General features: G+C 38.6%; 1 protein-coding gene across 18 annotated transcripts in view; it reads left to right on the top strand.

Moving 5' to 3' along the window:
* The window catches only part of NF1 (neurofibromin 1), a 230,363-nt gene that overhangs the window by 42,616 nt on the left and 163,845 nt on the right, over nt 1-23,902 (top strand). For 12 of the 18 annotated variants that reach the window (XM_031967656.1, XM_031967651.1, XM_031967648.1 and 9 more), the window contains 7 exons: nt 5,824-5,967; nt 7,851-7,946; nt 10,134-10,324; nt 19,275-19,381; nt 21,623-21,690; nt 22,147-22,222; nt 23,509-23,666. In XM_031967656.1, the coding sequence (XP_031823516.1) occupies nt 5,965-5,967; nt 7,851-7,946; nt 10,134-10,324; nt 19,275-19,381; nt 21,623-21,690; nt 22,147-22,222; nt 23,509-23,666 (699 nt within the window). In that variant the 5' untranslated portion in view covers nt 5,824-5,964. The remainder of the gene's footprint in view (nt 1-5,823; nt 5,968-7,850; nt 7,947-10,133; nt 10,325-19,274; nt 19,382-21,622; nt 21,691-22,146; nt 22,223-23,508; nt 23,667-23,902) is intronic. The other 6 variants (XM_031967653.1, XM_031967645.1, XM_031967657.1 and 3 more) reach the window with 3 other exon arrangements.

The raw sequence follows: 23,902 nt of genomic DNA, 5'->3' as shown, positions 1-23,902 counted from the left end.
TTCGTCTGGATTACCTTTAGTTTATCTTTCTTTTGTTTACATGGGTCCTTTATCCTTTATACATGTTCTCCCCCATTAGATTGTGAGCTACTTAAGAGCAGTGGCTTCTTTCACTTTTTTTTTTTTTTTTTTTTTTTTTTTGCATCCCCTAGTGCTTAGCTTAGTGCATGTAGGAAGTGTTTTTTAATTCACCGGAAAGATTTTTGTTTTTTTATTCTGAAGGGACTACTGGAAAAGCTTTAAAAAAAGAAGTGTAGCAGAAAACAAGTTTAACTATACCATAATAAATTTCACATGAATCATTGATCTAAATGTAAAAGGTTATATGATAAAAAGATGTTAAAAAAAAAAAAAAAGGTTGTATCTTTAACTGGTGTGGAAAAAAGGAAGAACCAATGAACAAATAAAGAGGAAATTATGAAAGTAAAAATAGACAACTTTTGATTTAAATTTAAATGGATATAAATTGAAATTGATATAAAATTTAAATTGTTTTGCATGGACAAAATGAATCATCAGAGTATTAAAGAAAAAATTTTTTATCAAACTCAAAAATATACAAATTAATCCCTGTTCTCCTAGATCTGTGGGTATTCCTTCCATTGACAATAGACTGCAAATACCAGAAGTGGTACTTGAGTTTTGTCTTTAAGAACAGACAAGCCAGGAACCCATGATATATGAGGAAATAGAGATGAAAACGGAATGCCTTCCACTCAGGAGGATGCCAGTGTGAAATCATGGAGCTGAGAGATGGATGAAAGATGGAGCACTTTATAGGAGGAGGCTTAGAAAAGGTCAGTTTGGCTGGATTGCAGAGTGTGGCAGGGAAACTGCCATTGTGTCTCATGAAGATGGAAGGTCAAGTAGGTTTTAGGTTGTGAAGAGCTTCATCAGCTAAAGACATTTCTATTTTATTCAAGATGGAATAGGGAACCATGGGTGTTTATTGAACAGGAATGTAATCGTGTCAGATATGTGCTTGAGAAAAGTGGCTTTGGTAGTCATGTGAAAGTGAACAATGTGTCAAAATAAAATTATCAGTTGTTTGTGGCATCAAGAGAATCATGCATGAAATACTTTAGGAGTTACAAAGCAGGGAGTCATTTATATCTTCTGTGGGATCAGTTCATGGAGATCATACTTGGGTCTGGGGATAAGCTTATTCAAAGTGAGGGCAAAAGAGTGGTAGGAAAACTAAAAAGTGGTTTGGGCTCATTTGGGGAGGATAGTGAATCTCTCTTCAAAGTTATCAGTGGTGATTCCATTGCCAAATCTTTTGACATTTCTTGATCCATCTGTTTCTTGATCTCTCTGCAGCTTTTGGCACCAAGAATTCCTCCTGAACACTTGTGTCTCTCTAGGGTTTTCTGACAAGGTTTTTGCCTTTCTGATCTTTCTGTGGGCATTTTCCAGGGCTCTGTCCTGGACCCTCTTCTCTTGTCTTTTGGGAATCCATCTCAGCAGCTCCCATTGCATTGGTTCTCCCCTGCATGTGATTCCCAGCTCAGTGTCCCCAGTCTTTGCTTCTCTGTGGAGCTACTGTCATAATTAACTGATTGCCTTTTTGAACATCTCCCAGCTGGATGTTCTGTAGGCACCTCAGTCTCGACATGTACAAAGAAGATCTCATTAGTTTTCTCTCTTATTCTCATTTGCTCCTCATATTCAATCTTTTTGCAAATCTTGTTTCTAGCTTCATGATATTCTTCTTTCCACTTCTTTCCACTGGGCCAGTTATCAATCTCAATTCTGACCCTCCTTACTTTTTGTTGGCTGGACTGTGATAGCTTTCTCATTGGTCTGATGCTTCAGGTCTCTTCCCACTCCAATACCTCTTCTACTCAGTTGCCAAGGAGTGGAGGGAACACTATATCATCACTGGCTTCTCTTCCCCTTCCCTCCCACTGCCATTCACTGCTCAGTGAGTTGCAGTGGTTTTTTATTCCCTTTAGGATCAAGTAGAAGAGGTGTGGAAAAACTCAGATCTGAGTCCTTTCTTTCTTTTTTTTTTTTTCTTTCTTTCTGGTCATCTTATACCATGTTCTCTTCCACAGTCACTGCAGGTCCATCAGTGCTGCCTTACTTCTTCCAGTGTGATACACTAATGTCTGCTATTCCCTCTCCTTTGGATTTCCATATTTGTTTTCATTGGTTAGATTTTTCTCTCCTCACTTCTGCCTCTTAACTTTATCTGACTTCCTTCAAGACTTGGCTCTTATCTCACCTTTTGCAGGAAGCCTTTCTTCCCTCCTTCCTTAATGGGAATACCTGCCCTTTCCCATTTCCTTGAGTCTAGTTTATTTATTTTTTTGTATATACTTAGTTATTTCTTCTCTGTTGTGTACTTCCCATTTGAAAGTCATCTCCTTGAGAACCAGAACCATGTTCTTCTATGGCTTTGTACCCTTAGTGCTTAGTTTAGGGTCTGGCACATAAGTGCTTAATAAATCCTGAGGATTGACTATGTTAGTGTACAAAATTTAGCAGTATAATAACTGTCAATTCCAATATATTGTTCATGCCAGTTCCTAAACTGATTTATTCGTTTGAATTGGTGTCTACAGATGACATAATAGATGCTCTTTATTTCCTTATATTGTTGCTTGTTTTTGATTTTTAGATGAAACTATTATTAGATGAATTCGAGCCGAATTCATTTTTCCATTTGAGTATAAGGGGCCTGTTAACAACAGAATGAATTGCACATAATGGAAAAAATGCATCTTTGACATTTTTAAGAATTTCTGAGTAGAACTAGAAACAAACTGTCTACTGTTCACGTTGCCATGTTTAATATCTCAGTTTGGCCTTCTTGTGCTGACTCCACTCATTCTTTGAAGTATTTGCATTTTGAGTTGGTAACCATTTCAAGATCTTACTAATTGTAGTTGATAAAAATTGAAAGAAAATTTATATTTTTGCCATAATATGACAAAGTAGAAATAGAGTTTAATTAGTATAATAGAAGATATGTCAAGTTTGTTTTGAAAAGTATAAAATACTATCAAATTTGGTAAGCTGTCAGCAATTAGCAAAGGGTGACAGTTCTACAGATTGTTATCACTTGTACATTTAAATTCGTTAAGTGTTAGTATCTCTCTTGGAGATAAGTATCCCATTTAGCAAGCATTTTATTAAGAGTCTTAGCCTTTCATTTGTAGCCAGTCCATGTTAGAGCAAATGGAAAACATCACATCTTATGACCAAGCTTTCTGGGTGCACCCATTTTAACATAGACCATGTTATATCATTCTCCATATTAAATGAGTTTGGAGTTTTGAGGATGAGAAAAGAGCCTAATTATTTAACTTGGGTGGACATGGCACTCTAAAATTAACAAAGAGTTCTGATCATTTTCTCATTTGAGTCTTAATACTGCAACATAGTAAGGTGAGAGATTTAGAGCTGGAAGGGGCCTTAAATCTTAGAGTTTGACAATCCCCAACCATTTTTCAAATATTTCCTCTATGCCAGGTATTCTAGTAAGCTTACATTAGGAATGCAAGTAGAAAAGAAAGTAGAAAGAAGTAGAAAGAACAGTAGTATCTGCCCTCCCAGGGGTGAAATTCTAATGGGGAAAGGCCACACTCAAAGTGAGTTGCAAGGGTAAAGGAGAGACTGGAGGTGACTAGCTCAGGAACTAGTAGAGCCAGTCCAGCTGGCGACCTGCAGAGAGAGAAGTTAGCTAGGGCTGGAGTCTAAGCTTGCCTATTCACCTCATAAAGGTTGAAGCAGATTTTGCATCCAGATGTTTCTTCTCTGATTCACTGTCATACCATCTTTTACTTTTTTAAATTTTTTTTTAAAAAATTCAATATTATTTTGTTTTTCCAATTAAATGTAAAGATAGTTTTCAGCATGAATTTTTATAAGATTTTTGAGTTTGAAATTTTTTCTCTCTTCCTCTTTTACCTCCCTCTCTTCCTAAGAGAGCAAGCAATTTGTTATAGGTTCTACATATATAATCATTTTAAACATTTTCATATTAATCATGTTGTGAGAGAAAAATCAGAACACAAGGGGAAAACCTCAAGAAAGAAAAAGCAAACCAGAAAAGGGAAAATAATGTTCTGATCTGCATTCAGTCTCTGCATAGTTTTCTCTCTGGATGCGGATTGCATTTTCCATTCCAAATATATTGGAATTATTTTGGATCACTGTATTACTGAGAAAAGCTAAGTCTATCATAATTGTACACAGTAACAGCAAAACTTTGTGATGATCAATATTCTCCTAGTTCTGCTCATTTCACTCAGCATCAGGTTATGTAAATCTTTCCCAGCTTTTCTGAAATATTCTACACTAATGCTACAAACATTTTTGCATATTTGGGTTCTTTTCCTCGTTAAATCATCTTTTGGGGATATAGACCCAGTAGTGACACTGTTGGATCAAAGGGTAATACACTTTTATAACCCTTTAGACATAGTTCCAAGTTGTTCTACATGTTGGATCTGGCTGATTAGTTCACAACACCATCAGCAGTGCATTAGTGTGCCACTTTATCCACAATTTCTCCAACAGTTATCATTATCTTTTTTTTGTCATCTTAGTCAATCTGATAGGAGTGAGCTTGTACCTCAGAGTTGTTTTAATTTGCATTTCTCTAATCAATAGTGATTTAGAGCTTTTTTCATGTGACTATAGATGACTTTAATTTCTTTGTCTGAAAATTGCTCATATCTTTTGATCATTTATCAATTGGAAAATGACTTGTATTCTTATAAATATGACTCAGTTCTCTCTATATTTTAGAAATGAGGCCTTTATCAGAAACATTGGCTGCAAAAATTGTTTCCCAGATTTCTGCTTCCCTTCTAATCTTGGCTGCATTGGTTTTGTTTGTACAAAACTTTTTAAATTTAATGTAACCAGAATTATCCATTTTGCATTTCATAATGTTCCCCAGTTCTTCTTTGGTCATGAATTCCTCTCTTCTCCAAAGATCTCCTAAGTTGCATGTAGTATCACCCTTTATGTCTAAATCATGAATCTACCTTATCTTGGTATGGGGTATGAGATGTTGCAGACTATCTTTTATGAGTTGGAGTACAATGATACATATTAACATATAGGGAGTTGATCACTAACTGACATTGTTTCGCTGAATTCCAGTTGAACATTCTACATTGTGTACATGTTATGTTTCCAGTGTTTATCAACATGTTACAAGCACTTTGTCATGTGTACAAAGTGCTTGGTTTGGGTGGCCACCAGAGTGGGTATAGTCACTTAACTTTCATAGATACGTGATCCTTTTACTTGAGGGAAGGCTAGGATCAAGGGAACTTTATTTTTTTTTAAGGATAGGGAGGAATGCAAGTGTAAATAGGCAGCTCAGAAGGACCCAGTAGATAGAAGGTGGGGGTGGGGAATGAGGAGGGGAAGAGAAAGACAGAGGCAGAGAGGAGGCAACTTGATACAGGAGAACAGAGGAAATAAATTCAGGGTTCTTGAGGAAGAGAATGGTCATCTCTTCATCAGAAACTGCAGTGAAGGGAAAGAGAATGAATCAGTGTATGAGAACATGAAAGAAGTGGAAGACATGGCCAAGAATTTAGTGTGTTCTGGGGAGAGCTCGGTCTCATTGAGTCCAGAAAGATGGGGAGGACGAAGTCTGCGAACAACAGAAGGTTGTTAATGATAGAATAACCATCATGGAAGGAGTGGACACAACAATATTTCAAATACTGAGAATGGAAAGTTGGAGGGGAAAAAAAAACTTGTTGGTGATTTTTTTTCTAAATAAAATTTCATGATTTTCAGTGAAATTTTAGTTAATCATAATGACCAATGATAGCTTCATTTTTTTCCCCTTAGCTTCCAATTAAAGCTGGACAGCAGACTACACACACCAAAGTCAGCACTGAACACAACAAGGAGTGTCTTATCAACATTTCCAAATACAAGTTTTCTCTGGTTATAAGTGGCCTCACCAATATTTTAAAAAATGTTAACAATATGGTAAGTAATTGATTTGCTGTTTTTACTGGGGGTATTTTTGAATGTTAATCTTGGCACAATTTTGGGAAGCTTTTATCCCCTAACTTGCACTGGAGAGAACATTTAATTAATTAGTATATCTTGTAGGACAGCACAGATACAACATATTTCCCCCCCTCTCCTTTTTTCTTTCATTTAAAGCTTTTCATTGGCTCTATTAACAATGACCCTCCTAGTGTAGATCAGAATATGTTTGAAGAGGCTACTCAAGAACCTACAGAGATTTGGTTGCTAATCTTTTCTGAATATATTTTTAAGATATTTTATTCTCTGGAATTTTAAGCATGCACATTTAAAAAAATATCAATGGGAGCAAAATCTAGCTTAAATGAAAAGTGACTGAAATATAATATTCTAGATATACAACGCAGTATGGATCTTTTATGGGCCTCTGGTAGGGTTTCCTTTCTTGACTCTGAAGCCCACATAGCCTTGCTAGGCTTAAGGCCCAGCTACTTGGATTTGATGATGTCACTTCCTTGTTACCCAGCCAATGAAGTGCTCCTTCTGCCCTGCCTTCCAGACCCTTTATCAGCTCTTTCTAATCTTATTTCTCCTTAGTTCTACAAGAAGACTTTGTTGCTCCCTTTTACCTGCTCTTTGGCCCCTGGCCACAATTTATTCATTTAGCCTCTTTACTCTTATTTGTCAGTTCTTTGTCTCATTTGCTACTTCAGCATTTCCTTCAGAACTGACTTAGAACTTTGGAATTCCAAAAAGCTTTCATCACTCTACTCCAATCTTATTAATCCACCTGGATTGAGGATTATATACTCTTTGGCTATGAATGTTCATATGTGGCTTCAAAGGATTTGGTTTTTTCAAGCAAATTCTACATGTAAAAGTCCTGAAATGTGAACCTAATAAATTGGGAGAGTGGTAGCTTTCACTTTTTTTCAAGAAAGAAGTCATTCTCTTCTTGTACATTACAGGCTTTTTTTTTTTTTTTTTTTTTTTTTAAATCTCCAATTCCTTAAGGATCCCTTCTGTTGCTCACAGCAAGGCGTGACTATTGTTTTCCCTTGGGTAGGTGTTATATTGTTTCTGGTTACTGTTGCTTTTCCCCAATTAGAATGGAAACTTTCTGATCACAAATTATCTCTGCTCATGATAGCAGTTAGGATGGTGAAAGGACCCATTTGGTGTTCATTGAGTAGTTGTTAATGAATGAAATCTGTGTCAGCCATAGAACCGTTCTCTTGTTAAGACAAGTTGTCATTAGTTAGTCCAAAGAATATGACTATTTGAATTTGTAATATTTAATGATATTATAAGTTTATTGCAATGGAAGATTTGATCTTCATTACCTAAGGGGTGAAAATGGAATTAAATATAAGATGCTGATGTCAGGATTCCAGATTAAACATATGCCATAGGTCAAAATGGGACTGATTTTGTAAATACCTGAAGATTACCTTAGGGTCAACAGAATGGATGATTTTATTAAATATCAATATTACTGCCAGAACTGGAGGAAAATAAGTATTTTTCACTTTTGACATATTTAAACCCAGTCCGTCAGAAAGCTTTTTAAAGCTTTTAGAGCTTCAGAGATCGAAAGGGAGAGTAAATTTTTTTGTTTTATTTTTTCTTTTACTTATTTTTAATAATAACTTCATTTTTCAAAATATATGCAAAGATAGTTTTCAGCATTCATACTTGGGTTCCAAATTTTTCTCCCTCTCTCCCCACCTCTCCTCTTCCCCTATACAGCAAGCAATCTGAACAGGTTAAATATGTGCAATGAAGAGTTAATTTTGCTTGACCAAACACCTCATTTTTTAGACTTGGTAGATTAGGTAGTCATCATTAAAATTTAGTATTCTAAATGTTTTTCCTTTCAGAGAATATTTGGTGAAGCTGCTGAAAAAAATTTATATCTCTCTCAGTTAATTATTTTGGATACACTGGAAAAATGCCTTGCTGGGGTAAGTGATTTGGTAAGTTTTGTGAATCTACTCTTGAAACTGATTATCTATATCCAAATATCTTTGGTGTACGTACAGAAAAAAAGTGAAATATTTTTGTATTTAGAACACCATAATTGCCCTTAAATTTTGTTACCTGAATTGATCTGGTCTTACATTTAATGTATGTAATGAGAAATAATTTTCCTGTCTTTAGTTCATTAATTAGGTAATAGTTAACTTCATATAGTTAAAATATTTACCAGGGTTAGCAGAACAAAAATTTGACCTACTTTTTCCTCTCTTTAAAAAAATATATGCCTTTTGAGTGAGATTTAGTGAAGATTTCAGTATTTTATTTTATTAATTTTTGGAAGAGATTGCTTATTTTATTTAAAAACAATGGCAAAGATTGCCATATTACATTTTTTCATAATGATCTTATTAAAATCTATACAAATAGGGTGGTTTGTTGATATTCGGCATCATTGTATAGACCCATTTAATTATTTTTGTTAATATTTGGGTAGAAAGTCAATTTCTACTTTTAGGATATTAACTTTTTTTAATTGCCATAGGCAAGTAGGATTTAAAACAATTTATATAATTTAATTCCTCTTTCTCAAAATGGTAACCAGCAGGTTTAGAAAATGGGGCCAGCTGTCTGTCTATCTCAAACTTCTTATAAATGCTTTCCATTATCCCTCTTCTTCTCCTTCTCCATTTCCCTTTCTTTCTCCTCTCTCTCTCATTTCTTATTAGTGCTGTTGATTCTCAATAAGGAGTTTGAGTAGGGGAAGGGGAGATAAGGGAATGGGATGGGAAAGCCACATAGCTTGCACCTCCTTAAATTAGTGCTTCACAAGTATCTTTCTTACTTTGAAATACAGTGTTGTGCATTTCTACTTAATTAGGTATATCTACTTAATTAAGTATATGTCTGTTAAAAGAAACACATTTTTAATGTGGGTTATTATTTAGTGAATTTTTGGTTTATAAAATACTCTCCGGAGTTAGGGAAAGAAAAACAAATCCCCAATCGAAATAGGACTTTTATCTGATCCCTTATTTGCAGTTGTCTCTTCACTAGCCATTCTCTATGAGTATATATTTAATTGTTATGAGCCAGTGGACAAGAACTTCAAAAAGACAATGGCCAGTGTCATGGACTAGTCCATGACACTTTGTCCCATTAGTGTGTATACACACATACCTAGCTGTGATTTCATCGCTGTAATAAACTTCTCGTTTAGAGCTCTCACTTGCCATGACACTGTTGGGAAGCCCATTTGTGAGGCAGACACTTTTTGAGGTGCCGGGAGTACTGGCAGATTGTATTTGCTAGGTGCTTTGTGACAAAGATGGCCCTGGAATCCTGGCCTATGATTGTTAGAAGATGCTGCCTCATGCTGCTCTCTTGGGGACAGATTAATGGAAATAGAAACAGATGTGTGATGCATCTTGGATATATGTTGCTTGAGAATTTTAATTTACACGTTTAAAAAGCATTATTTTGCATTGTTGAATTTCCTTAAATTACCTCTGAGTGATTCTATATTATTTGCCTTTGTAGATGAAGATATGCTTGAAAGCAAGTTGAGGCAATTTCTTTAAAACTGAGCCAAATATTTTCAAGGCACTTGTGATTAGTGTTAATCTCTTTAGGGAATGATTGAAACCAGGCTGAGGTTAGCCAAATGAAAGGGACCCCCAACTCCCTGGCCTTCCCTTTGATGATGTGACGAGCTTTCTTGGGGAGATCTCAGAGTAATGGGCCTTGTGTTCGGCTGGCATTCTTAATCCCCAATTTCAGTTTGGCTGAGTGTAAGGGATCCGTGTCAGAGTCAGTGCTTCCATCACTTAAGAGTTAGTAATAGACATTTCCATCTTCCTCTGATAGTGAAGTGGCTTTTCATCAGTTTGGTGAAGCTTTAGGAGTCCTCAGTGCAGGGATGTAATTGGAGGCGGTAGCAGAACATGAATGAAAGCGGTAATTTATTGCCCACTGCTCATGTGGATTTTGCCAATGGCCTTGTGTGCCTGCATCCGTCCACACCTGGGAAGTGATGTCGGGGTCTGAAGTGTGGGATGGCCTTGGCTGGGAGGGAGGGGGGCTCACCAGCAGTTCCAGCAGAAGCATCTCTTTCCACTCCTCCTCCTATTGGGGATTTATGCTGCCTGGACATCGAAACAAGCCAGTAAGTCTTGCTTTTACTTCAGCAGCCAAAGGACACGATGAGGTTAGATGAAACAATGCTGGTCAAACAGTTGCTGCCGGAAATCTGCCATTTCCTTCACACCTACCGGGAAGGGAACCAGCACGCAGCCGAGCTTCGGAGCTCCGCCTCTGGCGTCCTTTTCTCCCTCAGCTGTAATAACTTCAATGCCGTCTTCAGCCGGATTTCCACCAGGTCAGTATCGGGAGCAAGGTGGGCTTCAGACAGATAGGACTGAAATGGATGGGGCGTCTTCACAGGAGGCCAGCTCTGTGCTAAAGGAGTTCATTTGAGCAAGCATTTATTAGCCACCTTCTATGTGCCAGAGCCTGTGCTAGGTACCAGGCTCCTGCCCTCAGGAAGCTTTTGTTCTGCTGGAAGATGACAACCTGTACACAGCAAAGTAAACACCTAAGTCCATGTAAAATCAATACAAAGTAGCACTGTGGGTGGTGCACTAACAATTGGGCTAATTAGGGAAGGTCTTGAAGCAGTGTCTAGGCTATAAAAAGACAGTAATGAGGGCATAGAACCACACAAAGAGATGGTGGCAGGAAATGGAATCTCAGGGAAGAGGAACACTAGGTGAGCCAGTTCAACTGCTCCATTGAGGGTATGTGAGCGTGGGGGATCTTGATTGGAAAGAGCATTCAAGATTCAAGGGAGAAGTTTGTATTTCATTTTAGAGGCAATAAATAGGGAATGTCTTGAGGTTTTTGAGTGGAGGAATTTATGTCCAGACAATTATGAACTTAATTTAAAGATGACAAATTTTTTTGTCCAAAAATTCAGTTTTCTTTCTCAAGTTAATACTGCTCTTTTGGTGCAGTGGTCATTTTTTGTTGAAATATGAGGATTTTTAGGGGGAAAGAAGAATGAAAGCATCTATGTATATCCAAAATGGAGAGTCTAGAGGATTTGTCAATTTTGGTTTTGATTCTAAATTTGCCTTGCTAATATATTCCACTTAATTAAATTAAAACAACCAGTTTGATGTGAGGGTAATAGTAATTTTACAGTGATATTCAGTAGCTTGTATTCCTCAGAAGCTCCCTATTAAACCCTCACCTGCCTCAATTCCTCAGGGAATGAATGAGTTGTTTTGAACAGCTGTTTTCTTGTGTGCATGAAATTCATTTGATCCCTTATTGCTAGCTCTTGGAATCTCAGCTTCCTTGGAGGCTCATTTCAGGTGCTCTCTCCCAAGGGAAGCCTTTCCTGCATCTCCTTAGGTCCCTGAGCTCTTAAGTGTTCTGTGTCAATATCCTGTCTCCTTAGTGGAACAGCCTGTCACTTAGCACAATACCTTGCCCCAACGAGTTACTTACTAAATGTAATTGTAATTGTAATTACTAAATGTAAATGTAATTGAATGACCTTAGATTGCTGACCTTTGACTTGACTTTTTGTAAACTATATCCTACTTTGTTGTACTTGTGGTAGCTCATAATGTAACTGATCTTTTCTGTTGTTTCACTAGATGGTAGAGTTGCTGAGTTTAATAGCTGTAGTTTAATATAGTTGGTTTCTCTTGTAAATCATGTATTTCATCTTACTGCGTTTAAAAACACGCTTCTGAGAAGTGGATCTCTTGACTTCTCTACCTACCTGCTGGCAGAGGGGTCCAAGACAACAGAATAACAGAAGCCTCGGTCTTGGCACAGAGCTGAGGGTGATGATGCTGCTAGTAATGACCCAGAATCTGGCTGAGTCTTGGGTGCTAGATTGCTTTTTGATCCCTGGCCTCCTTTTTGGAACTTAAGTGAAGCAAGGGCAGAGGATGTGATCTGAGCACTCTGAGGCAACTTGTTCCCTCAGACCAACAAGAATCAAAATCACCTTCAGAATTCCCTTGCATAGGATATTTGTAGGTTTCTAAAGCACTCTCTTGTCTAGATTGTCTTGTGAAAGCTTGGCTGGAAACCTAGCTGGGGACTTGGGTGGGATAAGGCAGTTTTCTTTTCCTCAAGAAAAGAGTTAGCTTCACAGTTGCTTTCATTAATCAGAATGCCTTCAGAGATGCTGCTATCATTAACACAGAGGGCTAGGCTCCCTTTCTTGGCTTTCTCTTATTCTTTTAAAAAGTTATTTTTTCCCTTTTAATTCCTTTCTCTTTTATTGAACCCTATCCCCATATCAAAGGCAGATCCAAGTGACTCTGCATGACACTGGACCCACAGGTAGCTGCAGGTGATTCTATGTGATGTTGGGGCCAGCCTTTCTGTCATCTCCCTGTCTTTGTCATCTGACATTGTTCATGACTAGTTTTCTGTTGGGCTGTTTGTGCTTATTTTTTTTTTTTTTCACTTTCCTCTGCTTTATGTTCATGGGGCTGAAAATGTGTCCATCACCATCTTATGGATTTGTGCCAGGACATTTGTGAGCTCATCCAAAGCCTTCTGCACTTTTGTACATCTGACACTTTTTGTGACCTCATTTGGGGTTTTCCTGTCAGAGATATTGGCATGGTTTGCCATGAATATTTAAATGATAGATTAATGTTCTCTTAGGAATGATATTCTATATTTTCCCCCAATTTTCTCTTAAAATTATAAATAACATTTCAACAATCAGAACATAAATGATTGTATATAAAACTACCAATATGTTACCTACAGCCTGCTTTTTAAAAAGCATATATTAAATTCAACAAGAGAATAGCCATAATAATTTGTAGAGCAGTAACATTGGTTGATATGAAAGGTTGAGTTTTGGGTCAGGAAAACTTAGGTTCAAGTCCTGCCCTTGATACATATGTCTCCTGTGACCATGAGCAATTCACTTAGCCTAATGTTGCCCCAGACAGCCCACTCAGCTGGAAATGACCAGTGGCTCCTGCTTTTCATCAGTGAAGGTAGTTTTCCCCATGCTGCTCAAATTGTAGGCCCTTCCTCCCAAGAGGTTATTTAATATTCCGTATAATAATTCTGAGCCATTGGCTGAACTTTGAAGTATAACACGATGATGAAAAATCTTCTCACAGTCCCTTTTTCTCAAGGTAAGTTGTCTAACAATCAAGTGGCTTTGCTGTTATTGGCCAATTCTATTGTTAGAATTTAAAACCGATCTCACTTTGAAGACAAAAGAACCAGTAAATAGAGCTAGTAAAAATCCACGTTATCTTATTAGCAGCAAGTAAAGATCCTTGGATGGTTCTAGAATGACTTTTTTTTTTTTTTTTTTTTTTTTTTTGCCACTAATGATTGTCTTTGAAGAGAGCTTACATGCTTTGTGTTTTTATTCTTCTTAAGCTCAGAGGCACTTGATTCACTATCACTGGTTAAAAGACTTGGCAGCATTTCTGCAATAGAATGAACTTCCTGGCATTGGGAGAACTGTCTTAAGATGACTCTGTTCATCATTAGCCTGACTTAGCCAGTTAGAAGGAGCCTTCCAAGAGCCACCTTTTATTTTGAAAAGCCAAGAGCCAGCATGGGTCACTTAACTGTATTTGCAGATTAAACAATCTTTTGCATTTTCAGTTAGTATTGGGCCAGAGAGAAGGGGCATCCTCTGATCATGTCATAGAAAAACACTCACAGAAAACATGGCCCAGGTATGTTCATTGCAGAGCCAGTACTAGAACTTTTTTCTCCTGGGGCAAGCTTTGCAAATCTCACCTGAGGCAAATGGCATGAAACCACCTTCATTTTAGGAGAGGGGGGGAGAGAAAGAAGGGGGAGGGGGAGGGGGAAGGGAAGAGAGAGAGAGAGAGTGTGTGAATGTCTTTTTCTCTGTCCCAGGAAACCTGATGAAAAGGCTACTGCTCCACATTTTTCCCCTCCTTCAAGAAATCCAGTATTTTGGTGGCTTCCTATTTAAATTGAGCAATTATTTTCATTACCTGGGTGCTAAATTACTACTTCTTTAGGCTTTCCGCTTAGGGAGGCTGAGTATCTGGAGGTGGGGGTGGGGTGGCAACACTTAACAGCAAGCTTGTTTTGGGAGAGGGAAAAGAAAGTAAGTCTAGAATCTATCAACCACTCCATCCTTCCTTTCCCTTAGGGATCATCCAAGTCTATTCTCTCTTTTTATAGAGGAGGAAAGAGAGCTACAAAGTCAGCACCAGAGGGACTAGAATTAGTTCTCTTGGTGCCCATTTTACATGCTTTCATCCAGTTGTGAAGATCTCTTCCCTTCTAGGGCAGGGGAGGTAAGGCCAGCCCTTCCAGAGCACTGGTCCACGGCCTCAGAATGAGGACTTGGTCCTTCCAGCCTCATCTGGCCTGGAACCTCACCCTACTTCTTCCTTTGCAGTCTGGGAGGACAAAGCTTAATGGGAAAGAAAAGTCCTGGGAATGAGGGAGCGAGAAGCCTCCTCAAGAAGCCTAGCCTGTGAGGGTCTGGGGTCTGGTGTTCTTCCTTGCTCATTCAGCCTAAAGTGAGGCCCCATCTCCCTCTGCTTCTTTTTTGTATTAGAACATGTTGAGAAGCCGCAGGGAATTTTAGACCTCGGAGAGCGTTTTCCTTTGCCCCAGAGCAGGTTGGCCCCCTCAGAACTCCTGAAGTGGACCTTTGTCTCCCCACTTGATAGCCCACCAAACTCTCTAGCTACCACTTTCCCAATTCTCAGGTTCCAGGCCTTCAGAAGTCTAGTAAATGATGGAGTGTGTGTGTGTGTGTTCCTTTTTCTTCTTCTCTTACCTTATTTATCCCTGTTTTTCCTGAGGAACCCCTCATTCTGCAAGTTTCTGGGTGGGATGTTTCCTGACCCCATAGACTTGCTTATTTCCTTTGGTGTTAAGTTGAGCTGACCCACCATTGACCCAGAAAGTAGTGGCTGGTGGAGCCAAGGCTGTGCCTCCCTGCCCCTTGGCAGGTCCGAGCTGGCCTGCACAAGCTGTGGCCAAGGGACAAGCCTGTGGAGTCTGTGTTGTGTCCTGTTGGCTTTGCTTGGTCCCCTTCCCCCTCTCTACCACTGGGCTTCGCTCTGGCCTTCTTTAGATGAAGTTAATCTCTTCTCCATGGCTATTGACACCTGGCTGGGATGGATTTTCCCCTTTGGACATTTGCCCACCTGCTTTGCCTCATTCTGATTATATCTTCAAGGGCTGCTAAGTAATGCAGTGTACAGGCCGTCTGGCCTGGAGGCAGGAAGACTCATCCTCCTGAATTCAGATGTGGCCTCAGACACTTACCAGCTGTGTGACCTTGGCCTAGTCACTTCTCCCTGCTTGCCTTAGTTTTCCTATCTGTTAAATGGGCCAAGAAGGAGATGGCCAAACATTCCAGTGTTTTTGCCAAGATTATCCCCATGGGGCCACCAAGAGTTCATCACGATTGAAATGACTGAGCACCATGACAGGTCCAGCTGATGGCCCTCTGCTGCTCATCCTTAGATGATTGGGAATCTGAGCAATCTCAGTTCTCCAACATTTTCCTGATTTTCATTTTGCTGTTTGCAGTCCCTCAGGCAGGGCGATTCATTCACCCCCAAACCTCCCATTAGTCGTTCTGCTTGGCTCTGAAAATGAATGTCATACACAGGATTCCCTTAGATTGTAAGCTGACTGAGGGTAGGGACTGCCTTTCCTTTTCTTATTTTTATCCTCAGTGCTAGGTTATAAATGTTTGTTGACTGACTATAGCTCATCTCTTTCAACTTAACAAAAGTTAGTTTTTGCTAAAGCCTGAAAACCTTTATAGGTCTGCCCTTTGTTCTTTGTTAGAGAACACTGGCATCCAAATCATAAGTTGATTTCTGCTTCTCTCTATATTCATTCCTCTGAGTCAGCTCCAGGCCAGTATTTCAGGCGGCATGTCCTGTAGCCCCTCTCCCCCTCATCACCCTTCCTCTTAATGTCTGGATTTTTGTCAAGTGTGTTGCCATCCTTTTAGTCCCCTCCAGGTTAGCTACCTAGATATCATTCTTGGTGGCCTGCTTCTCCACAGTGCCAGGCAGTGCCCATTCTGACTCCCTGGTAGTCATCCCATCTATGGCCTGCTCTCCATTCACACCATCTCTCATTCAGGACGTTGCTCTCACCTCCCACACACAAATCAGCATGATTTTTCTAAAAGTTTGACTCCTCAGACTCAGATAAAAATCCACTTCTGGTTGGCATTGGAGAGCCTCAAAACCTTGTGAACCTCATTGCCTCTTATTCCCCTTTGTACACATTGAGGTTCAGTCCAGCCAGCTGAGCCCCAGTACTGGTCTTGGAGTCCTGAACATATCTCCAGGCTTGGAATCTCCTTTGATGGGCAGTGTCCAAGCCCCGAGGTCTCCCTCCCCCATTCTACCTCTTGCCATTTTCTATGGGAAAGAAGCCTTCCCGGACACATTTCTAGGCCTTCGCAGTGCCCATCTCCCCCATTGCTCTGGAGGGGACAAACCTCCCCACTAATTTTTGCTTTGCTCATATTTCTTTGGCCCAGTGAGATCTCATCTTCTGCAGGAGGTCTTTCTAGTTCTCCCCATCCAGTCGCTCCCATCCCTTTCCCTTCTTAGAATGTCTTCTTAGAATTAGTTATTTACTAATTGTCTCCCCCATTATAATATAAGCTCTTTTCTCTTACTTTGTCTGTCCAGTGCTTAGCCCAATGCCCGGGACATAGTAAGCAGTTAATAAACACGAGCTGGCTGACTGACCCTTTCTGCCCTAGCAAGGATTTGTTAACAAATATATGCAGCAAAGTAAGCTACAAGAACCTGTACATAAAAGCTTTCCTTTTATTTGGATGACATTTTTTCACAGTCTATAGTGTCATCATGGAAACCTTCAGATGTACATTTCCTTCTTACAGAAGTCTTCCCTCTAATCACTTTTCTGTTCCTTGTAGATGTTTGCCTATCCAGGGTAGCCTGCGAGTTGAGAATTGGTGTTTTCCTATAGCCTTCAGCACCCTGCTGGGTTTTGTTTTGTTTTGGCTTGGCCCTGTACAGTCTCTGGCTTTTCCTGTCTTCAGTGTGGCCTCCAAGGCCTAGCTCTGAGAATTTGTCTTCCCCATTTCCCTGCTGGCTTCTTTGCCAGTGCTCACAGGGTCGTTGGCATTTGCTTCCGCTGTGGCTGCCTTTCTTTTGTGGCCATTTTCTTTCTGACTTTCTGTCCCTGCTTTTCTTCTTTTGGTCTGTCATCTGTTGCTTCTCCCACATATCTCGGCTTTCAAGCCAGAGTCTGGCCTTTTAGAGACATTGCCAGCCAATCAGAATCTTCCTTTTCAGAGGCTTTAAATTTGTCTTTGGCAGCCTGCTGGCAGAATTGGTGGCTCAGAGGCTGCAAATATTTAACTGGTTTCAAATGTTGAGCATTTTCAGAACTGTCATCATTCTTCTAAGTGAAGGAATAACAAAATATTGGTCATTGTAAAATACTGAGGTTATGTTTTCGTTAGAGGCAGTGCTTGCATTTGGATTCATGTTTGGGTGATAGCTCATACTGTATCCGGTAGGACTAGTCATGGTTCTCAGAAGATGAATCTATGCTCTCTTTGTCATTCTGATGTAATTATCAGTTTAAATGAAGGCCCATGTGACCTGAGGTGTTTGTGGAAATCTCACGATTTGTGAGAATCAGCTTGATGATAAAAGTCATGGCTTTGAATGTGGCAAGCATGCCACATGATTGGAAGCAACTTAGCCCCATAAGGTATAAAGAACTCAGCAGGGTAGTTTAGCTCATTTCCTTTTGAAGATCATCTTCAGAATCCACAGCTGGCTAAATGGCTGCATGTGCACTATTATTGCATGTTTATTAACTTTTGCTTTTAAAAGTTTTAATCAGTTCATCTATTCATTTAACCTGGTTTCCAGTGGACCTTGTGAGTTTTATAAACTACTCTCCCCCCATTAACAGTAAATTAAATGGGCTCCTCTTGAGCCTTCCTTTTGATCTTGCCATTTGTTGCTAATGGCCCGAGGGGTCAGCCCGCTGAAAGTCTTGGCTGATGTTTTGAACCTTACTTCCTGTCAGAGTATATTTGGGGTCCCTTTGGAGCAGCCGTGGTATTTTGGGCATGTAAAGGGCCTTCCCATTCCCACTGTGGGTTGCTACAGGAAGAGCTGCTGTGGTGTGTCGTCCTTGTCACGTTAGCTACACATCTGGAAGCAGCCTCAGAGAGGGAGAGCTTTGGAGGTCATTGTTAGCAGCAGAAATCTGGGGAGTGCATCCGCTGAAAGTTCTACGAACGTGCTGATGCCAACTGAACTCCAGTTATCGACATCACACGGTGTCTGTGCATTTTGGCCTTGTGCACCCTTTCCATGCCGATTGTGACACGAGCCAATGCTGTCCTCTGGCCCCAAATAGTCACTGTTGTGATGTATCTCGTTTCTGTGTTGGGGATAAATTAGATTCTATGTAAAGGGGGCCCAGAATTATTTTTCTTCACTTGCCATTCTTACTAGCATTACTTGATAGCCTTATTGAAAATACAATGCAGCTTAGAAAAAGCTTTTAGAATAAATCAAATCAAGTTAAATGGATACAGATTTGCAATACTTTTTCATGTCTGCTTTCATGTCAAAGCCTCTGAATGATTCTGACTCTGTGAAGAATATGGCTTTTCCCTAAGTGACTGACTTGCTGATAAAGAATTCCATATATTTTATTTTCTTTAAATGGTAGAAGAATACATAAATATGGAGAGGACTTGATATACCACACATCTTTTAGATAGCACATATACATAAATACACACATGTATATACATATATACACACATACATACCCACACATATACACATATGCCTATATTTATACACACACACATATTTGGAAGCAAGCAGGGTTAAGTGACCTACCCGGGGTCACACAGGTAGTAAGAGTCTGAGGCCAGGTTTGGATGTGGGTCCTCCTCACTTTGGAGCTGAGCACTTAAATTTTTCTGTTGTCCATTTAGAAATTTCTTAAAGGCTTACCTGATCAGTTTTTTTTTTTTTTTTTTTTGAGGGACAGTTATTTTCTGTCTGTGTACATTTATGAGATCTAGCAGATATAATTGTTAATAACTTGGTTAAAATTGAATTTAGAAATTTATGTTTATTGTAAATATTTTGAGAAATATTTTATAGTGTCATTTAAAGTCATGCACTTGGTACATTTTAGAATTACTTTTTCCTGTGCTATTTGTGAATATTTTAAGTGAATCAGAACTCTGGAATATTTGGAAATTTAGACAATCGATTTTTGCTTTTGTCTTTCAGGTTACAGGAATTGACTGTTTGCTCAGAAGATAATGTTGATGTCCATGATATAGAATTATTACAATATATCAATGTGGATTGTGCAAAACTAAAGCGGCTCTTGCAGGGTATGTTGAAGTGAAATGAAATGTTCATCTGTGGCCTAGCTGAAAGTAATCCACGTGAGCCAAGGGGAAAAAACCAGTAAAAATGGCACAGCCCTGTTGATTCTGAACATGGAAATGAATTTCATATTCCACTCTGAAAATAATTGCTTGTCCAGATGACCTAATGAAACGGCTTTTTGAAGTTGCAATTCATTCTTGATACTCTTGGGGAAATAACTGATCCCTTTTGAGACAGGAGACTTTGTACTTGGAACATTACACATATTTCTGTGTTATTTGCATTGATTAAAAGAATGAGACTGCAAAATATAGATGCTTTCATTTTTCTGGATCTGAAGGTCCTGAGGGCAGTTCCTGGTCATCAGATTACTGTTTTTCAGGCACTATTGATCACAGGAAAGCCAGTTGTTAGTTGAATTAACCAAGTTCAGTGGCGGAACGAAACCCAGGAAGGAGATTGTGAACTTGAGTCCAGCATCTCAGTGTCTATTTTTACTTCTGTCGCTGACTCATTTCGTTGAATTGATTGCTGGGTCACTTAACCTTTTGGTGCCCAAGCTTTCTTAGGTATAGAGCGAGAAACCATAAGGTCATATGGCTTTATTTGTAGCTTAATCAGTGTTTACAAGACTTTTGAAAAACTATAACTATTCAGGATAACTTTTCTACTCATTCCCTTATCTTGGCAGTAGGATAGAAAACTCTGTCTTTGTTTCATAGAGGGGAGGCTAGTGTTAATTACTAAGAGCCTTCTGTTCCAGTCCTCTTCATAACCTTGTTATTTAGATTAACAAAAAAAATGTCTTAGGATCATAATTTCCATAAGAGAGTTTTATCTCATAAAATAATAAAACATTAGATCTCAGATTAAAAACCAAATCTTTGTTAAGTCATCACCAATTATCTGTTGTTGTTTTACTTGTTTGTTAATAAGATTTTTTTTATAACAGCTCATATTTACACATACACACACACATACACACACACAATTTGCAAAGTGCTTTGTATGTATCATTTCACTTGACAGTCACAGAAGCCTGTGAAATAGGTATCCTATTCTCTCTCCCTTACAGACTGAGGCATCTTAAGTGGCTTGTCCAGGATGATACAGTTAATAGTAAGGGTGACTCAGGATTTGAATCCAGGATTTGAATTTTTTGTCCCAAAATCCATTAGTCAAACCAGGCCACCTGTCTCTAGCAAAAATAATTTTTAAGATGTGATTTAAAAGTCAAATATTTCATTAGCCCACAACTTGATTCAGGCAAGGACTTTTAGAATTTTTTTTTATTTAAAGATACATTCAAAATGTATGAGCTGAATTACTAGATCTATAAATGGGCTTTCTCTGTACTGACTAGCTGTGAGTCAAGATGTGAATCTTTCATGAGATTGTGCTGTCAGCTAACTTTGTTCAAAATTAATAATCGTACTCCCCTTTTGGCTTTGCCATCATTAGAGGAACAGCAAAAACAATTTACAACCACCTCAAAATGGACAAGATAATATTCTTTCTAGGTTAAATATTGATCTCTTTCTTGTATCTCAATACAAAATTTTACTGGCAGACAGCAACTGAGTTTTGTATCATCTGTTAGTTAGACTGCTGTATTTCTGGTTGAAAAACCAACCAAATCCATCATTTGCCATTGGAATAAAAAGGGGTTTTATTGGGAGTTTGAGAGCTTTTTGACAGTTGTTCAGTGGAACTAGTGTCACTCCTGATTTATGACTCTTCACAACTAGTTACTGACTTTTAAGAAATAAGAGTTGCTTGCTCAGCTTAGCTCAGTTCAGGTGTCTCTTGTAAAGCCATCTAGGTTACTGCTTTTGGAAGTCCTTTGGGGAAGGAAACACGTTTATTGGGTGGATGAACTCTTTCAGTTCACAGTAATGCACAGCCCATCTCCATATCCCTGTGGTCATACAGGATGTGGGTCTGTTGCCATTTTAAACTTTGCCCTGGAGGGAGAATGAGCAAGAATGCCTGAGGCATGGAAGATCCAAGTAGTCTTTGTTTCTAATATGGGATAATGGGATGGTAAGGAAGCATTTTTTTCTATAGTCTGTATTTTCCTTTCCAAGAGATTCATTGTAAAGATGTAGCTTGTTTTCAGAGATGGCCTATATTTCCATCACTGTGGATGACTGCAAAAATAAAACTGGCTTTTCTTATAAATGTGAGGATATATCTACATACTACATAATTAACATATATATATATATAATTTTTTCCCACAGAAACTGTATTTAAGTTTAAAGCCTTAAAGAAGGTAGCTCAACTAGCAGTTATAAATAGCCTAGAAAAGGTAAATGTTTTTCCTTTCTTACATATTTATTGCTTAAATTGCTTGTTGAATTTCTTCTTAAGTTATACCTTTAATTTTGTTTGTCATGATAGCAATTACTACATAATAATTATTTTAAAGAAAGAACATTTTTTCTTCTGGGACATTGCAGGATTACTCTTTGATTTTGGTGCCACTACAAAGAATCCTGTATACACTCACCTGTTTACCGGGTCTATCCTGCCCCCAAAAGAAGATGGCAAAAGCCTGGAAGGCAGAGCCTCTTCTTTTGCCATTTACATCACCAGCACCTGATACTATGTCCCTACAGGTGCCTAGGTATTAGTAAATGCTTATTGTATTGGAATAGATTTATAATGAAATGTGATCCGTAATTCAGCCAATTTTTTTTTGTTTCCTAAATTGACAAGATCATTACCTTGATGTAAAATTGTGTGTTTTTAAAATTATTATTAGGCATTTTGGAATTGGGTAGAGAACTATCCTGATGAATTTACAAAGCTGTACCAGACTCCCCAGACAGATATGGCGGGTAAGAATAAACTGACTTATTTACTTTTACCCTCTGAACTTATTAAACCAAGTCTGCCATCCTTTAAACTTTCAACCTCATTTCTTATGTCAGATAAAGTAAAAATGGAAACCTCTCCCTCCTTTGCCTTTCTCTTTATTTTCCTGTAGTTAATCAGACAAGGAGAAGGTTGAAGTGAAGATTGAACTTTTATAAATTAGATTCCCTCTGAAATCTTTTTTCTTTATGTAGAAAATTGACTTGTTAGAAATAAATCCTGTAAGATAGTGATTGAATTTTATGTTTGGAGACTGTGGTTTTGCTTTGAGCCAAGTCCCTCTACATCTGTGTTACATGCATAAGGCTGAGGACGTAAGTAATCATATGGTACTTCCATAAAGATGTTCTGTAAACAGTCTTTCTCTGAGTGGAAGGCAGTAATCCCTGTTTGTGCTCTCTTCAAACCTAGTGGTATTAAGGGCTCAACAGGAGTGTGATTTTCACACGCAGGCAATGATCGTGGTTTTTTCAGACCCTTTCCTGCATTTGGAAGTCAGAGACAGAGATCATTTTGTATCTGAGTGATTTAATTTGTGTTATTTTAAAAAATGATAGTTAATAGTTCCATGCATTCAAAGGCTTGCAAAAACATTTGACATTATATCATTTGATCTTCATCACTGAAATTGGTACTTTCAGGTGGAATTATTTCTTATGTGGATCCTAAAAGATACTTCTCTCTGTCTAGGGAAGTGACATTCTTGGCCAGAAATTTGGTCTGAGACCCTTATTTCTGTGTCCTTTAATTGGATTTTTTTCTGCTATTGTGGAATGTGATCTGGAAAGAAATTTGTGCTAGGGATGCTCGAGTGTATCTAAGTAATAGCATCTCTGTGGCTGTGTGTTATTAAGTTACTTCCTTTTCTTCTCCTGTTAATTTCCTTTTGACCACAAATAGTAACGTTCCTTGTATTGAGTTAATTTACCTTTTTCTCTGGTGGCAGGATGTTCTGAGTGGAACACTTGTTTTTGTTTAAAAACAAATAAACCAGTTAGAAGGATTTGTCCCCCACTATCCTCCTTTACTATTGAGGAAAGTAAAAGAACATTGTGTGGACTGTTCCTTCCTGCTAGATTGATAAAGATAAATAGACATTTGGGAGAATGCTTCCAATTGCTAATTTTATATACTTCCTCCCCATTTTTTTCCCCTATAGAAATGAGAGCCTTAATTTGCTACATGGGCAGAGGGCAAACCTATATTATCGTTCCTAATGGTGTCACCTGATTTTTTTTTTTTTATATAGAATGTGCAGAAAAATTATTTGACTTGGTGGATGGTTTTGCTGAAAGCACCAAACGTAAAGCTGCAGTTTGGCCACTGCAAATCATTCTTCTTGTCTTGTGTCCAGAAATAATCCAGGACATTTCCAAGGATGTGGTTGATGAAGCGAAAATGAATAAGGTAAAAAGAGCAAATTTGTTTACAAAAAGTAAAAAACTGAAGCGCTTTTTACCCCAGAACAAGTTATGTCAGGTCGACCCCATTTCCTTTTTTGACTGGCATATGGGATCAGGGGAAGGCTGTTGATTATTCACCTAGATGTTAGCAATCCCTTGACAAAGCCCCTAGTGTTTGTCTTGACAAAGGAGGGAGGCATTGTCTAGGTCAGCTTAGAAAAAGGATGTTTCCCATAAGAG

Source organism: Sarcophilus harrisii, chromosome 4 (assembly GCF_902635505.1).
Source record: "Sarcophilus harrisii chromosome 4, mSarHar1.11, whole genome shotgun sequence".
Lineage (NCBI taxonomy): Eukaryota > Metazoa > Chordata > Mammalia > Dasyuromorphia > Dasyuridae > Sarcophilus > Sarcophilus harrisii.
This window is presented reverse-complemented; position numbering and strand designations above follow the sequence as displayed.